This window comes from Temnothorax americanus, unplaced genomic scaffold, assembly GCF_048541705.1.
Source record: "Temnothorax americanus isolate GAGA-0224 unplaced genomic scaffold, ASM4854170v1 Scaffold9, whole genome shotgun sequence".
NCBI classification, from domain to species: domain Eukaryota; kingdom Metazoa; phylum Arthropoda; class Insecta; order Hymenoptera; family Formicidae; genus Temnothorax; species Temnothorax americanus.
Genome location: NW_027509812.1, coordinates 3,826,125 through 3,841,519, shown reverse-complemented (window position 1 = coordinate 3,841,519; position 15,395 = coordinate 3,826,125). Strand labels below are relative to the sequence as shown.

General features: G+C 37.5%; 6 protein-coding genes across 8 annotated transcripts; 3 read left to right on the top strand and 3 right to left on the bottom strand.

Annotated features, from left to right (window-relative positions):
• Positions 1-107: 107 nt before the first annotated feature.
• Positions 108-3,285, bottom strand: LOC143907835 (uncharacterized). Its single transcript, XM_077424845.1, has 4 exons — positions 3,129-3,285; positions 1,055-2,678; positions 627-967; positions 108-542 (listed from the first exon to the last, which is right to left on the bottom strand). Exons 2-4 carry the CDS (start codon positions 2,667-2,669, stop codon positions 366-368), a joined length of 2,133 nt encoding a protein of 710 aa, XP_077280971.1. The 5' UTR covers positions 2,670-2,678; positions 3,129-3,285; the 3' UTR covers positions 108-365.
• A 268-nt stretch (positions 3,286-3,553) lies between these two features.
• Kat60 (katanin p60) lies at positions 3,554-6,884 on the top strand. 3 transcript variants are annotated; one of them, XM_077424909.1, is made up of 10 exons: positions 3,554-4,252; positions 4,322-4,457; positions 4,627-4,768; positions 4,856-4,946; positions 5,037-5,158; positions 5,249-5,428; positions 5,527-5,669; positions 5,744-5,856; positions 5,950-6,076; positions 6,143-6,884. In XM_077424909.1, the coding sequence occupies exons 1-10, from the start codon at positions 3,985-3,987 to the stop codon at positions 6,339-6,341; spliced, it is 1,521 nt and encodes a 506-aa protein (XP_077281035.1). In that variant the 5' UTR covers positions 3,554-3,984; the 3' UTR covers positions 6,342-6,884. The 3 variants fall into 3 exon arrangements, with proteins under 3 accessions (XP_077281035.1, XP_077281033.1, XP_077281034.1); XM_077424907.1 differs by having other exon boundaries at positions 3,555-4,252; positions 4,624-4,768; XM_077424908.1 differs by having other exon boundaries at positions 3,557-4,249; positions 4,624-4,768.
• LOC143907867 (RNA-binding motif protein, X-linked 2) lies at positions 6,570-7,827 on the bottom strand. The gene is made up of 4 exons (XM_077424910.1): positions 7,582-7,827; positions 7,232-7,384; positions 7,027-7,156; positions 6,570-6,883 (listed from the first exon to the last, which is right to left on the bottom strand). Exons 1-4 carry the CDS (start codon positions 7,593-7,595, stop codon positions 6,761-6,763), a joined length of 420 nt encoding a protein of 139 aa, XP_077281036.1. The 5' UTR covers positions 7,596-7,827; the 3' UTR covers positions 6,570-6,760.
• A 63-nt stretch (positions 7,828-7,890) lies between these two features.
• On the top strand, positions 7,891-11,098 carry Rabex-5 (Rabaptin-5-associated exchange factor for Rab5). The gene is made up of 9 exons (XM_077424899.1): positions 7,891-8,425; positions 8,511-8,629; positions 8,727-8,984; positions 9,068-9,197; positions 9,279-9,376; positions 9,456-9,712; positions 9,822-9,953; positions 10,050-10,295; positions 10,357-11,098. The coding sequence occupies exons 1-9, from the start codon at positions 8,247-8,249 to the stop codon at positions 10,795-10,797; spliced, it is 1,860 nt and encodes a 619-aa protein (XP_077281025.1). The 5' UTR covers positions 7,891-8,246; the 3' UTR covers positions 10,798-11,098.
• Rabggta (Rab geranylgeranyltransferase subunit alpha) lies at positions 10,903-13,784 on the bottom strand. The gene is made up of 7 exons (XM_077424900.1): positions 13,587-13,784; positions 13,293-13,403; positions 13,085-13,203; positions 12,828-13,015; positions 12,499-12,696; positions 11,836-12,438; positions 10,903-11,705 (listed from the first exon to the last, which is right to left on the bottom strand). Exons 1-7 carry the CDS (start codon positions 13,587-13,589, stop codon positions 11,263-11,265), a joined length of 1,665 nt encoding a protein of 554 aa, XP_077281026.1. The 5' UTR covers positions 13,590-13,784; the 3' UTR covers positions 10,903-11,262.
• A 51-nt stretch (positions 13,785-13,835) lies between these two features.
• Magr (Iron-sulfur cluster assembly 1 homolog MagR) lies at positions 13,836-14,889 on the top strand. Its single transcript, XM_077424911.1, has 3 exons — positions 13,836-14,038; positions 14,399-14,452; positions 14,612-14,889. Exons 1-3 carry the CDS (start codon positions 13,955-13,957, stop codon positions 14,864-14,866), a joined length of 393 nt encoding a protein of 130 aa, XP_077281037.1. The 5' UTR covers positions 13,836-13,954; the 3' UTR covers positions 14,867-14,889.
• Positions 14,890-15,395: the final 506 nt, after the last annotated feature.

The following is a 15,395-nucleotide window of genomic DNA, read 5'->3' as shown; positions in this document are numbered from 1 at the left end:
GATTCTGTCCGAAGTGCGCTTCCAGTAATATCCAGTATTTTCCGCCCCAACTACACACTAGAATTAGGAATTTAACGAAGCAAGCTGATTCTTAAAAACAGTGCAAATTTCTTATCAAATATTTATTAGAATAGTATTTAAAAAACGATGACAGTTATGTTACAATAAAAAAAAAAAATTATATACATACATATTGGAGGTATTTTCACTTATATTTGTATGTGATGAATTTCTACGAGAAGTGTAACGTTCTTTGTAACAATGTCAATATTCATTTCTTTTTTCAATATTAAATGAACGCGCGAAAGATCTTTGAGTATAAAAAAATCATGCCGTCTTATAACTGTAAAATATACGATGCTAGCTTAAACTTTTGCTGATTTAGCTGCGAGCCTTTCTGCCATCTTCTTCTTTTTCTTATCAAGTTTGTTCTTCTTCTTTTTGTTTTTCAAATTAACTTTTTGACCCTGAAATGCAGTAGACTCCTTTCCTTCGTCATCTTCCTGCTTTTTATGTTTCTTAACGTTTCTTTCGCGTGTAGCCTGTGAAAAGAAAATACGAATATGTATTAATTCCATCTTTATATATATATAAAAAAAAAGTTTATGAAGGAGTAAGATATTTACATTACGTGCTAAAGACTCTCCCAAACTGTGCTCAAACTTTTTTAATGGTTTATGCAAAACAAGTCGTTCCGTTCCCTCGCCAATCAGCGGTCTGTACACAAATGTCTCGCTTCTATACCAATCTTTATCGTTAGGGTTAAATCTTATTTTAACTACTGTTACTCGCTGCCCTTGAACTTCTACAACGTCAGATAACTTGAGAGCATTAGATACAGCTTCTTCAGTAAAAAAATGGATATAACCGCATCGACATGACATCGTTTCGGGATTGCGTTTTAATTCCACACAGTTAATATCTCCACATTCGCGAAAGGCTTTCCAGATTTCGTTCAATTTTACATCTGAAATTTTTAAAACATCAACCAATTATATTAATTTTTACGCTACGTAATTGCGATAATTGATCAACAACGGTCTATTGCACGTACCTTTTTTCAGATTCGTTATAAATACAGCTTTTCTCGCGTCGTACGGCCCATTAAATTTACCAAGAGTCTGTACCATCAAGTAATTTCCATCAACAATCTTTCCGTGCATAGCCTTTACTGCATTCAGAGCGGATTCTTCATTGGAGTATAGAAGTTTTCCTGTGAATGAAAGTAGTTTTGGCCGTGTTTTGGCAGCCGCTGTCTTTGGATTTGTCACGGTTGTAAGGATGATCAAAGGATCTAGAGACACCTGTACAACGTCGCCATATGGACCGAACAGTGCTGTGATCTGTTCTTTTGTTGTTTCTTTTGAGATATTTTCAATGATAACAACTCTTTTGAACATTACTGTTCGAATGTCAATGATTGACGTCTTTTTCGCTTTTTCCACTTGTGATTCTTTTTTATTGGCAGCCTTATCTGCTTTTACTTGTATTACTGTATTATCGTTCTCCTCATCATCTTCATCTTCACTACTAATATCATCGTCTTCGTCATCCTCATTTTCTTCATTAAAATCTTCATCATCGTCATCGTCTACAATACTCAAAAGTGCTTTTATATTCTCTTCATCCAGGTCATCACTATCTTCACTATTAATATCAACGTCTTCATCATCCTCATTTTCTTCATTAAAATCTTCATCATCGTCATCGTCTACAATACTTTGTCCCAAAAGTGCTTTTAAACCCATCTCTTCATCCACGTCATCATCATCGTCGTCGTCATCGTCCTTATCATCATCTTCATCAGTTTCCATTGGTAAATCATCATATTGACCTTTAATATTCTGTACTTGTTTTTCATCGTCATTATCGTTATCCTCATCATCGTCTTCGTCACTCTCATCGAACGTCGCGTTCATATAATTTTCGCCTTCGTCATCGTCATCATCGCCATCACTTTCCTGAGCTTCTTTGTCAGCGTCATTTTTCTTGGCTTTAGGTTTTAGACCTTTAAATCTTTTTACACCTTTATACTCTACCGTTTCTTCCTCATCATTATTACCACTGTCATCGCTGTCATCATCCTCTTCTTCCACTTCGTCCTCCTCTTCGAAATCTTCATCATCCTCGTCTGATTCATCTTTTAAGCTATTTCCAAAGATATCTGGGGTATCGGTGTCCGAACCCTCTTCATCTTCAAATGTTTCGTCTGTTTTATTCAGACTAGTGTCCTCCTGTGACGCAGTTTCTTCATTGACGCCAGAACTAGAATCATCAAATAGCTCTAACGTTTCTTCAGGGTTGAAAATGAATTTTCTTTTCAAAGATTTGTTTTCTGCTTTGCTCGAAAACTTTTTCTCATTTGGAGAACCTTGCTTTAAGTGCTTTGCATTACCCTTGACCGCTTGCTTAGGCGAATTTTGATTTTTATTTTTATTTTTTGCATCTGTAAAGCCTTTCTGGGCATTTTTCTGAGACGGCAATGACGGCATATATTTCACATTTTTGTTCCGTGCCTTTGAGTTGTCGATCAAAGCTACCTTACCCGTAGGTGTATTCTTAAATTTAGGATCTTTGTTCTTTTTTATAGAACCGACTTTTACTTGACGAAACTGGTCTTTTGATACATGACCTTTGGTATTCTGCTTCCATGGTTTTGTCTTTCCCATTTTCTCTTCCTACAACAACGTAAGACATATGTACATGAAAACCTGTTTACAACAAGCCGCAATAGATAAAGGGCGAAGGATGGAAGGACGAAAAATAAACCTTGAACATTTGCATGGAAAAAATAAAAGATGATACTAAATATTAAAGATATCTAAATTTCTAAATAATAAAAATTCTTTCGGTAATTGATCAACGTTTCGCGATTATCAGTTTAGTATCCATTTTTCAAGCTGAAATATTTAAGGATCGTATAGGATCGATAAGGGGCCGCAAGCGCAATTGTATACAAGAAAAAAAACCACAAATAATCAAAGACAACGCAACGGTTATCCACGTGTAATGCGACATAAAGAAGCCAGGGATATCAAAAAACGAATATTTAATTAAACGTATAAAAGACTCCACCGCGTAGAATGTATTTCCTCTAATCATTATATATATAGTTTATCTTCAATTACCAGTCAGGAAACTTGGATTTACAGCCCTGGAAATATCTCGCTCGACTCGAATCACTACCGGTATCAACGAAATGAAACACGAGACAGGAACGAGAATGATGGAATGAACAAACAATGGACGAAAGGCGCCAAGCGCCAACCATCCGAACCATGGGGCATGGATCAAAAGATTAGTGAGTGCTGAGTGCGTCCGAAAAACCATCGAGCAATCGATGATTGTCTTCCCCTGTGTGGAGAGATTCTGATTGGCAAGTTTAAAATCTATTCATTGGCTGCGTTGTAAAATTTGTGAATCTGATTGGTGTATGCTTTAACGCAGCCAATCAGCAAACAGACCTCTTGTGATGTTTTATTTATAATTTATATATATGCCGACTGCCGAGACTTTCGAGTTTTAGCATCACTCTATTAACTTTGTTAGTTTATGACAGCGAATTTTTCGTGTGAATTGTGATTTCTTGTGATACTATAGAACACTCTTGTGATACTATGAAAATGTTAAACAAATGTGGCGGAAAATTGATAGGAGCTCGTCATTTTTATAAAACCTATAACAGCAAATATTTAATTCAATATTATTTTTGTTATTAATTTATCGCGTTTTATTATCTAGTTGCTACCAACAAGACTAATTTATGTATAACGCGACCGTTCGACGAGACGAGAACTAATCGTCAGTTATGTAAATGTAGTTTGATACGTCGATCGCAGCGAAAAAGTCGCTGCATTTCGCCTTTCGCCATTACGAGTAGAGTTTAAGGGAACAGCTGATCGCGTTGTCAATGTTGTCATCCTGATATCTCCCGTCGAGAACGTGATAACGATAACGACGTTTTCTATCTTGAGCGGCGGAATCATGGCTGTGTCGATAAACGAAATCTGCGAGAACACGAAGCTCGCGCGTGAAATGGCATTGATGGGAAACTACGATACGTCTGGCGTTTACTACCAGGGAGTCGTGCAACAGATACACAGACTACTCGCGACCATAGCGGACGCGACTCGCAAGGCAAAGTGGCAAGTTGTGCAGCATCAGATTGTCCAAGAGTTTGAGAAAGTCAAGGCCACGTCCAACACGCTGCAGCTCTTCAAAGTGGACACGCATGGCGAGAGGCTGCTCGGTAGTACGATCGGGATAGACCGACTACTTGGGATATAAAGTCAAGTTGATCTGACAAGCCTATGAATTCTAGGTACTTCCTGCCTGTCGTTCGAGGAACCGACGCGAGATCCTGCTCTCTGGTCTTACAACAATTCAGATTCCTCTTGGAATCAACCACAACCCAGGGATCCCGATGTGTGGCCTCCGCTAACTCCAGCAGAACAAAAGTATCAATATGGACTCAATATTTTATGATCTGTTAATTTATTTTACGTAGCTTTTTTCTTCCTATTTGTTAAAGATTTTTTTTAAATTTAAAAAAATTTTTTTATAATACCGTTATATATTATTGTTATGCTAATTATGGAAAAATTACAAATTTATCTTTTTCAGAAGTTCAAGACAACAAAAAATTCAACAGAAACAGCAGAACCGAACAAACGCCCGAAAATCTCTTCCCACAGCTAAAAAGCCAGAAAGCAAGGCTTCTGGTAAAAAGGATGATAAGAAAACTGCCAAAAAAGACGATGCAAGCAAGGTTACTTTGTTTACTGATTATAATTAAAGTTTGTAATGCGTTACAAATATGGATTGCATAGTGTTATACATAGCTAATAATTTGCAGGATAAGCCAGAAACGGAAAAAGACGACGTTGAACTGGAAGAACGTAAATTTGAGCCATCTGCTAACGATAAGGATCTTGTAGAAATATTAGGTAATGATATTATTACTCCGTCCTCTTCGTATTATTCGCAAACGTATAACGATGGAAATGTGAAAGCAATTGTTTATGTTAACATTGTAGAAAGAGACATTGTTCAAAAGAATCCAAATATCCATTGGGACGATATAGCCGATTTACACGAGGCGAAGCGATTGCTGGAGGAAGCAGTTGTCCTTCCGATGTGGATGCCTGATTTCTTCAAGGTATGTATATATATATATCCTTTCTTAATTTTTATCGCGTGAGATACAATAAAATATAATTTCACCAACATTTATATATCATATTCATAGGGAATCAGGCGACCTTGGAAAGGAGTACTAATGGTTGGACCACCGGGCACAGGCAAGACTATGCTTGCAAAAGCTGTTGCAACAGAGTGTGGTACAACATTCTTCAATGTCTCGTCCTCTACGTTGACATCGAAATATAGGGGTGAATCGGAGAAACTTGTTCGGTTGCTATTCGAGATGGTAAAACGAAAACATTACCATGAATTATGCATCTAAGTAAAGTTTCCATTGAAAGAAACGTAACGTCCATTCACGATATCAATTATATTTGGACATAGGCCAGATTTTATGCGCCCAGTACGATCTTCATCGACGAAATTGATTCTCTGTGCTCTAGAAGAGGATCTGAATCCGAACACGAAGCTTCACGTCGCGTAAAGTCCGAACTTCTTGTTCAAATGGACGGAATAAGTTCCAATAGGTAAAACACCATACGATACTTTTGCTTCGCGATATCAATAATCCCAAAAAATAAATTATCCCTGTTTTATGTAGCGAAGATCCAAGTAAAGTAGTGATGGTACTAGCGGCAACAAATTTCCCATGGGATATCGACGAGGCTCTAAGAAGACGCTTAGAAAAACGTATCTACATTCCACTACCGAATCGTAAGTCTCGCGAACCTTGTCTTGTAAACCTCTTCAATGAGATGTAGTGTATCCTTAATAAAAAATATATTTTTTTTTCTTCGTTGACGGCAGATGAAGGCAGAGAAGCATTGTTAAGGATAAATCTTCGCGAAGTTAAAGTGGATTCGTCTGTAAACTTGACGGATATCGCACGGAAACTTGAGGGTTACTCCGGTGCAGATATTACGAATGTTTGTAGGTGAGTAGTCTATTGCAACAGCTTACATTCAATTTTCCAACTTGTTTTACGCGTCGTTTGTTATAGGGATGCTTCCATGATGCTAATGCGAAAGAAAATCGCGGGTCTGAGGCCTGACCAGATCAGGCAATTGCCGAAGGAAGAATTGGATTTGCCCGTGTCCGCCGCGGATTTCGACGAAGCCGTTGAGAGATGTAACAAAAGCGTTTCCCAGGAGGACTTGGAAAAATATGAAAAGTGGATGAGCGAATTCGGTTCCTCTTGATATCATTCCCTCAAGAAATAATAATATAATTCATTAACATGCTCGTTGATCCTGATTACAATTAATGTTACAATATTATTCTGTTTAACACGTATAAAAAAGCTGAAGGAGCTTAACTCCTCCGCAACTCCTAAATAACTAGGTCTCTGTACTCGAGACTTGAGAAAAATCAAATTGGAAAATAAAAGACTGTACACACACAATATTATTTATAGGAATAACGCGAGCTAAAAAGTTGGGTAATATTTTTAATCTCAACTGTAACACTGAAGACTTAACCGATAGTAACAAAGTAGTTGTAACTTTTATATAGTCAGTAATATTTTCCATCAAGTCTAAATGTAAATTTATCCGTAATAATAAAAATTATTGAAACAATATCCAGGATTGTCGATACTTTGCAGTTTATTTGTATATCTTCAGCCCTTCTTTGGAGCGCAACCTTCTTTCCGTAAATTTCTCGTTTCCTCGTCTATGTTCTTTGAATCTTTTGGCGCTTTGTAATTGGAAACGTGGTCCACTCGTATTGTTCTACCTAATATCTATAAAAGAACATTTTCAGTTTAGAGAAATTCTTGAAAAACAATTATATAATATTTAAAAGACATAAATTCTGTAGAAATAAAGCAAATAATTCTACTGTAAAAAAAATAATAAACGTATTGCTATCCCACCAAAATATCACCTTTATGCCATTGAAATTGTCGACTGCCAATATGGTGCTCCTCTGATCTTCGTAACACAAGAAGCCATAGCCTTTTTGCTTTCCAGTATCTTTGTCTCTAATTAAATTTATATTAACTACTTCTCCGTATCTGTAATGATATTACACGTAGCATAGAAATTCAGCTGGCAATACAATTGCAGGCTGTTCGCAGATTTCAACTTACTGAGAGAAAATAGCGATAACGTCACCTTCCGTTAAATCGTACGGCAGACCACCGACGAAAATCCAAGCGCTATCTTTGTACTGGTCGTGCCAAGACGTTTTATTTCTACCTTGTAATTCTTGCTCGTTGAGCTTCTTTATATTTTTGACGTTACTGAAAGTACAGATCAATCACAGTCATACTTGTTACCTTTCAAAGTAGGAATTTATATCAAGTTAAAAATTTAAAATATAATATAATGCAGAAAATATGTTTAACTAATCACATTAAGATTACTAATCAAATAACTAATTGTAAGTTGACTAATCATAAAGTTGACCAATACATAAATTGTAATTGGAAATACGTACGTTAAAGGATTCATTGCAATCGATTATGGAAGATATCGCACAAAGATACGCACAAATAGATAATAAATTTCAATTAGGAAAAACCCCTTTAAAAAACGCTTAAAAAATATTTAAAAGACGAAGGAGAAAGATCGCGAGTGACAGAATCGCGTTTGTTGTGTTTATGATTCTTTCCCTTTTTAGGAACGCTGGACTAAGCCAAAATATCTCAATTCCTCGGCAAACTTGTTGATTGGCTGTCGATAATTGCACCGAGTCTCTCAACTCAATTCGACTACGCGATTCCACTCTAATCCGAGTTATTTGACCCGCGTCTCGTGTACTCGCCCCTCGCCCTCGGTTCGGTGTTTTGTTCGCTCAGTTTGTAAATTTTCTTCTGCTCTCCAGGCTCTCCTCCTGTCGATTGACAGATTTGTCAATCTCTTCCTTCGTAACAACAGTGAAGTCTCGATGATTGCGGGAGCAGAGAAGATGATATCCAATATCGATGGGGATTAAAGCGCAGCGGGCATTCAGATCGGTTCCCAACAATCTCCAACTTTGGATGGACAGTTTAGGTTAGGTTGGGTGGGTTTGGCAGAGCGGGGTCGCGGATCGCGCGGTTCAGGGTTCTCCGCCGTCAGCGTCAAAGACGATTCCTTTCGTCGGCGTTTGCTTCGGTCGCTATGTACTCGACGAAGACGCCGACTCTGCGGATCGACGAGGCCGATCTCAAGTGCAGAAATGGCTGCGGGTTCTACGGTAACGCGGAATGGGAAGGTTACTGCAGCAAATGCCACCGGGAACACCTGCAGAAACGACGGGCCCAAGCTGAGCGCGTGTTCCACGCGCAAACCTCGGATGCGTAAGTTTTCTTTGTCTCGAGTTGTGTTGTGCGTTACGTCCCCTGCGCCTCTCTAAAGAAATGCCTTTTTGTTGCTTTTCTACAGAGACAATGTCAATCGATCGATAGGTACCGGGAGTCACAAGGGTTACGAGGAGAAGAAAGTACAACAGGAGAAGAAGTACAAATTGTTAAACATTTCATTCAGGAAACCTGTGGCGAAAGGTAGTAAACCGTCCTATATTTTGTGCTGTGTCTCTTGTAAACGATTGTCCGTTGGTGGTAAATTAACACACAAGATATATGTTTATGTGTCTTCAAGTTCAGGGATATCAGGAATTGTATCGCGAGCTGCTGAAGGACAATCCAGATCTTGAGAAAGTCAAGGCAGAAAATCGAGATTTGCTGTTGTACATAGCTAAGACACCAGTGGAGAAGGATGTGAGAAAATGCATACATTCATTTGTGGTGGACATACTCCAGAACAAAGACGTGAAAAGGATAGAAGAACTTTCGGAAATAACGCAAAACTTTTACCACGTGTTTGGAAAGCGTCTGGAGAACAGCGCTAAATACGCAGGTTTTGATCTATACGTATACATATTTACTTGCATTTATCTGAAAGAAGACGTTGGATTTTTATCTATTGCGATATTATTACAGATATATCTCCAGATATTAAAGAAAAGTTATTAGATTATGTCGAAAGGTATTCAATGACTTTGTTGTACAGAATCCTTTTCTGCCCTCCGTTCACGACGGATGAAGAAAAAGACCTGGCTATACAGAAAAGGTTTATATCGCATAACTTTGGGGAATAACTTGAACCATCTATATTTAACGGGGAATGTTAACAGTAATTTCTTCTTAACAGGATACGGCAATTAAATTGGGTTAGTGGCAAAAATTTGGAATGTAGAATTCACGAGACAAGCTCGGAAGTTCGAGAACTTGTTTATACATCTATTACAGGTTTGTAACGCTACTGTGATGAAATCGAGTAATAATCAACAATTTTGCGATTCGATATAGCAACACGAATTTTTTTTAGATCTTTTAAATATGGATTCCGCTAAAGCGCCCCAAGAAAAACTGGCGTGTGTTATTCACTGTTGTAGAAATATATTTTTGTTGTTGCAACAATCCGTCGATGGACCAGCGTCTGCCGATGAATTCCTCCCGGCGCTCATATTTATCGTTTTAAAGGCTAATCCCGCGCGTCTCAAAAGCAATATCAATTTTATTACGAGGTTTTGCAATGCCAGCAGATTAATGACTGGCGAAGGAGGATATTACTTCACAAATCTGGTACGGTTTGCTAAATACATATTGGATGTTTCGCAAATTTCTTTTTAAGCTATCTCTGGAGACAAAAGATTGTTATCATTACTTTTAACAACCATTCCTAATATTGTAGTGTTGTGCGGTGTCATTCATCGAAAACTTAACCGCGGAATCCTTGAATATGGCTGAGAAGGACTTCAATGCGTACATGTCAGGGGAATGCGTGCCAGCTAATACATGGGAATCGGCTCTCATGATATGCGAAGTAATAATTGTGATATACCTTTGTGTTGAGGATTAATCGTTCATTAGTACATTAATTGTAATTCACATAAATATTTATAATGTTTAATTATTGCAGAGTTTACACTTCATGTGCGAAGATATAACTTTATTGGATGACTTGCAAGCCAAAAATACCGACATCGTAAAGCAAGCGGAAGAACTGAAAAACAAAATGATGGATTTCAAAGAGAAGATCAGAGAGGATGTGAATAAAGTAATTGAGAGGACGCCGCTGCTAATATCTCATAGTCAGAGAGTGCCTACCAATCTAGATAGCGAAGATATTGAGAGCTATCAGCTACCACCACCGATTATTCCACAGGTGAGAATAATTAAATATAATTTTCATCTTTCAATTATATTCATTTTAAATTCTCTAACAGATATATCCACATTCTGTCGATAAAATGAATGGCGGCGTAATGACGGATCTGTCGAGTGACTTAATGAGAACGTCATTAGTGGAAGATTCCGTTACGCCGTCGCCAACCTTTGATTTTCCATCCTTCATCGGCGACGATAGTCTGGAAGTTAGTAAAGGCGAGGACGAAACTAGTCTTATCAGTTTAGATACTCAATCCGATCTTGCATCTGGTGAGACACAACTCTTTAAGAAACATATGACAGACAGCTTACTAGACGAATGCCCCACACCTGAAGCGAATCTACCACCCGTTTTGAAGCCGATTAGTTCGGAAGATTATCATGGCTTCACGATTCAAGGATCAAATATACCGACGATCCCATGCAGCACAGGCGACTCATCCATAACTCCGGCCAACTTAGATTCGGATAATTATTCCGGTTATTATCAAAACGTGTAGCATTAATTCGAAAAATGTGATCCAAGTATTATTTATGCGAAAAACATTTCGTGAAACCATTGCTTCGATTGCAGTAGCGACTCGGTTAAGAAGAATTTTCAACAATAATCTTATATCGCAATTTTATTAATTCGTTTGTATTTGTAAAGAGTTCATTATAGATATGTAAAACAATAAGAAATAATAACGTCGTCGTAGTTCGTAGTGATGTATGGGAGCCTCCTTCTGACGCTATAAGGACAAAGAAACTCGAGATGAGACGTTACGATTAAGTTGCTGTGATAAAATCATTCGCTTAATGTATCTGAATTTTATTTAATATTCTTCTTGTGATAAAAAATAGAACAGTGGACGATAGATTACATAAAAAATTATAATTATTAAATATGTTTTAATATATATATATATATATATATATATATATATATATATATATATTGCCTATTAAGTACGTATTTCCCGACGTTATTTCAAACATATTTCCACGTGAGAACTTGTATCCTGAATTTTAGCTGTATCGATCTCTTCGCATACTGGATTATCTCGTAGATCTAGTCTTCTCAAATTTTTGTGCCGTTTTATTAAGTTGACTATCTCCTTCGCGCTCGTTAACTTATTATTTCTCAAAGAGAGAACTTGGAGATTGTGTAGAGTAGGAAAGCATTTCAATGATATCAAGTCATTGCTGGACAGTGACAATTTCGCGCAACGTTGTAATGTTGAAAGTTGATACAAGGAATTTTCTAATTGGTTCGCACCGAGGTTTACTTCCTCAAAAAAACTAAAGTAGTGGTTATTGTGCAATTTCGTTAAGTCTAATCCCGATAAATCGATCTTTGACCGTATTTCTAAATCGTTCTCTTCTTTCCACATTTCGAGTAGTTTATACTCCACTAAGAGCTTGCTTCCTAAAATCACAGATAACATTGATAGAAGCATGTGTATCTATACATAAAAATTCAGAGTTGATTACTTTTAACATTATTAAAATCAAAAGAGAAATTGTGAATATATCCTAATGTAAAAAATATTACTCACGCAAATCTTTGTAATAATTCTCGCGAAGACTGTCGACTTTTGACAGCGCCGACAGATTATTTAATATATCAATATAGAATTTTTTGAAATCGATCTTTTTCATCAGTAATATACCGGTTAATAAGGCCCACTTGTTATTCGGTTCCATTTTGGAAAGTTGATTGTAGCTTTTTAATTGTTCATTTAATTGCTTATCGTTGCTATTTCGTTTGTGCAAACTTGAATTATCTTTGTAAATCCATGCACTTTCCAACTCGGAATAGGAAAGTTGATATACCGTTTCTTGTAGTTTTACAGAAACTTCTTTGGCACGATCCAAATCTTGTAACAAACTGCCAAACTCTGCAATTTGTAGCTTGGCAAACTTTTCATCAGGATGCAATTGCCATTGCGCGTCAACAATTTCACCATTTACAAATAATGAAAGCGAAATTGGTTTAATCAGAACGTTGTTGTCGATAACGACAATAGCTGTGTCTTTCTTAATTTGAACACGCCACAGCCTACAAGTTGTCAGGCACTTGTCTAAAAGCCATCTTTGGTAGAACCATGCACTAGTGTCATTGGGGTCGGTAAACGTTGCATTCATGACTAGATCGAGTTCTGAAAAATATTTGTTATTTCAGGAGCGCTATTGAAATATATTATAAAAGGATATATTACCTTCTCTATATCTATCGTCCACAATCGGTATCTCTTCAGACGTAGTGCCAAACATTTTGGTTAATATTCGGCTTCTATAGTGCCAAGACGAATAGTTGGAAAAGTTAGTCAATATTTTTGTGGTAGAGAACTCAAACTCCTCTTCATTCGAGATCCCAGCTTTTTGTACGACAAACTCTCTGTAATCCCAGCAGTGAACTGCAATTAAAAAAAAAAAATGTATCTTCAAATATACCAACTTGGTTGGACGAGTGACGCTGCTACATTTTGAAGTGTATATTTTCATTGCAGCACAGTGCGAGATAAATATGGCGCCCACACATACTAACAATTTCTTTCGTCTATATTTAGGCATTTTGCACACAGGGATAATTCTTTCTTCCAATCCGGTTCAGGCATCCGTTCCATCACCCAACACCTTTGATGCCATACGCTATATGACTTGGGATTTTCTCTCAGACACTGTTCGGTCAAGCTCATCTCATTCTCAAGCAGTTGCTTGTAATCTTCTTCGTTCCTGCGGATTCGTTATTAAATTAATTTTGTTCGCCGCATCAATGAGGTACCTTGTCAATGTGTGCGTTACCATTCATTATTCTCGAAAACTTGGCGACGGATATTCCACAGTGTATAAATGTCCGAGTTGTTCAATAGCATACGCCTGGTAACTGACAATAACTCATCGTCCCATATTTTGCCCTGCCTCTGAAATATAAACGATATTGTCAAAAACAATGTGTGTAAATCGCACGTGACAAGCGTTACGTTGCACGTGATGAGAAACAAGTCGAAACCTTTTGAGAGACTATAGCGAAGTCAGCCTTGTATTGGGCAACTTTAATCGCCTTTTCCCGCTTCCTTATCTCCTCCTGTTCCGCCGTCGTACGCACCTTCACTCGGCCATGCTAAAAAACGTTATATTTATCCGTCAAACTTGTATGCATATAGGTATCTATATCAAGCTGATGAGACATCAGTCATAATTGCATTATAAAGCAGCGCTCGCTCAAATTCATTCAACGTGCAATAAAATAATATCGCGATGGTATAAAATAATAAAATTTGACAAGATCAGATAAGGACTTTACCATCGCGAGAATATTCTCTTTTCTTATCGCCTGTGAGTCACGAATAGTCAGCAAATCAAGCAAATACAAACAAATATGCTGAACCGGGCAATTTGACGATTGCGTCTGGTATCACCGGATTCTATAGATCAGCGACCAATTGTTATTTATAAGCCGCGGTCGGCCACCACCTCAGGCCACTTTCGCAAGTAATTGGCTCATTTTTTCCAGGATATAATCGACCACACAGATCGGATATTGCGGATGCGCTTTTATACACTCGCGCACTCGCACGTCACGCGTCGCACGTGATCACGTGTGACGTGACACCGATCAGCTGGCAGGAGGAGCTGGCCTGGCTCATCCTTGTTGCACTTGCACGCTTTAAGATGGCATCCTCCGTTGTGGCGTCCGCCACAATACGAGCTGTGAAGGGAAGGAAAATTTTCCCGACTCGTGCCGCGCTCACCTTGGTTAGCGTGCTATTATTTACGGTCCCGCATTACCGTTTTCTGTATTTTTTTTTCTTTTTTCCAAAAGCAACCGCCGCGCTCGTTCGATTCTCGTATTCGCGGTACAGTTAAGACGAAGATGAGTGAACTCGGAGAAAAATAATATGGGATATACTTTCAAATGAATTGGTTCGACAATTACCGTCGCATTTATTTATAAAATAAAACAGGTTTTGCAACGCACTTTGGTTCTCGTTTATCGCGTAATTGTTTGTAATCTATTTCGTAACGTTGCGACACGCCAATAAATTCTAACCTTATTTTCAAGGATACGTTTTCATGTAATTACTGATGAGGAAAACACACACGTTTACGTTTTAGACACCCAACGCTGTGAAGAAGATTAAGGATATTTTGAAAGACAAGAGTGAATACGTAAGTGTATATATAAGTGTAAAAGATCTGAATTATGTAACGGTAATCGAGAAATGTATAATTTTTATAATTGGAACACAGAAAAATTTAAATGACAAGCTTTTTAAGCAAGGATGCTTATCAGACGTTTAAAGATAATTGCGTACATTTAATTTGTAGATCGGTCTTAAGGTTGGAGTACAGCAACGGGGATGCAACGGTTTGAGCTATACCCTGAACTATGCGAAAGAAAAGTCCAAGCTTGACGAGGAAGTAGTTCAGGATGGCGTTCGTATATTCATCGATCGAAAGGCACAGCTGTCTCTTCTTGGAACAGAAATGGATTACACTGAGAACAAATTAAGCTCCGAATTTGTATTTAATAATCCAAATATTAAAGGGACATGTGGATGTGGAGAAAGTTTTTCAGTGTAGTAAAAATTTCATATGACACATTACATATTTATCAGTTTAGTTCTACGCGACATGTAATCTCTAGTTAGATAAGAGTTTAGAATCTTTGAAATGTCTTGTGACGTATGACAGCATATTTCTGTCTCTTCTCACGGTCAAAGGACTGAGTCTACGACGTAAAACAGATACGTGTGACAATCGCCAAGATTTAATTTATCAATTTCTGTAAGTTTGTATATATATTTTGCCGTCTACTGTTATTAAGTGCAATTAATGTACGTGTACAAAATATATAATTTGTAGCTGAGAAAAATGTGCTGTTTGCTTTCAAGAAACTTTGCGTTTGTATATAAATTTTGAATTTATTTTATATCATTTCTCGTGGTGTCAACCAAATGCACGTATATATTACAAAAATCCGCGTAAAGCTTATATTTGATAGAAGTAATAACACACGAGGGAGGATAAACGGTGTATTTTCTGTCGCTCAGATTTTTCTCAATTTTATTTTAAAATAAAAATTACAGCTAATTCGAAAGACGTTCCACTT

Bases quoted from the DNA above. Each gene is read 5' to 3' on its own strand.
- LOC143907835 (XM_077424845.1), bottom strand. From the start codon at position 2,669: ATGGGAAAGACAAAACCATGGAAGCAGAATACCAAAGGTCATGTATCA. The intron at 968-1,054 runs GTACGTGCAATA...TAAAAATTTCAG, and splicing joins TATAACGAATCTGAAAAAAG to ATGTAAAATTGAACGAAATC. The intron at 543-626 runs GTAAATATCTTA...TTCTTTTCACAG, and splicing joins GAGAGTCTTTAGCACGTAAT to GCTACACGCGAAAGAAACGT.
- Kat60 (XM_077424907.1), top strand. From the start codon at position 3,985: ATGGCTGTGTCGATAAACGAAATCTGCGAGAACACGAAGCTCGCGCGT. The intron at 4,458-4,623 runs GTATCAATATGG...TATCTTTTTCAG, and splicing joins CTAACTCCAGCAGAACAAAA to AAGTTCAAGACAACAAAAAA. The intron at 4,947-5,036 runs GTAATGATATTA...TTAACATTGTAG, and splicing joins GGATCTTGTAGAAATATTAG to AAAGAGACATTGTTCAAAAG.
- LOC143907867 (XM_077424910.1), bottom strand. The intron at 7,157-7,231 runs GTAAGTTGAAAT...ATATCATTACAG, and splicing joins GTTATCGCTATTTTCTCTCA to ATACGGAGAAGTAGTTAATA. The intron at 6,884-7,026 runs GTGATATTTTGG...GTTCTTTTATAG, and splicing joins ACAATTTCAATGGCATAAAG to ATATTAGGTAGAACAATACG.
- Rabex-5 (XM_077424899.1), top strand. From the start codon at position 8,247: ATGTACTCGACGAAGACGCCGACTCTGCGGATCGACGAGGCCGATCTC. The intron at 9,377-9,455 runs GTTTGTAACGCT...AATTTTTTTTAG, and splicing joins TGTTTATACATCTATTACAG to ATCTTTTAAATATGGATTCC. The intron at 9,713-9,821 runs GTACGGTTTGCT...CTAATATTGTAG, and splicing joins GATATTACTTCACAAATCTG to TGTTGTGCGGTGTCATTCAT.
- Rabggta (XM_077424900.1), bottom strand. The intron at 13,204-13,292 runs GTTTCGACTTGT...TTTATATTTCAG, and splicing joins TCGCTATAGTCTCTCAAAAG to AGGCAGGGCAAAATATGGGA. The intron at 11,706-11,835 runs GTGAGTAATATT...CTGTGATTTTAG, and splicing joins GAATTATTACAAAGATTTGC to GAAGCAAGCTCTTAGTGGAG.
- Magr (XM_077424911.1), top strand. From the start codon at position 13,955: ATGGCATCCTCCGTTGTGGCGTCCGCCACAATACGAGCTGTGAAGGGA. The intron at 14,039-14,398 runs GTTAGCGTGCTA...TTTACGTTTTAG, and splicing joins CTCGTGCCGCGCTCACCTTG to ACACCCAACGCTGTGAAGAA. The intron at 14,453-14,611 runs GTAAGTGTATAT...TTTAATTTGTAG, and splicing joins TGAAAGACAAGAGTGAATAC to ATCGGTCTTAAGGTTGGAGT.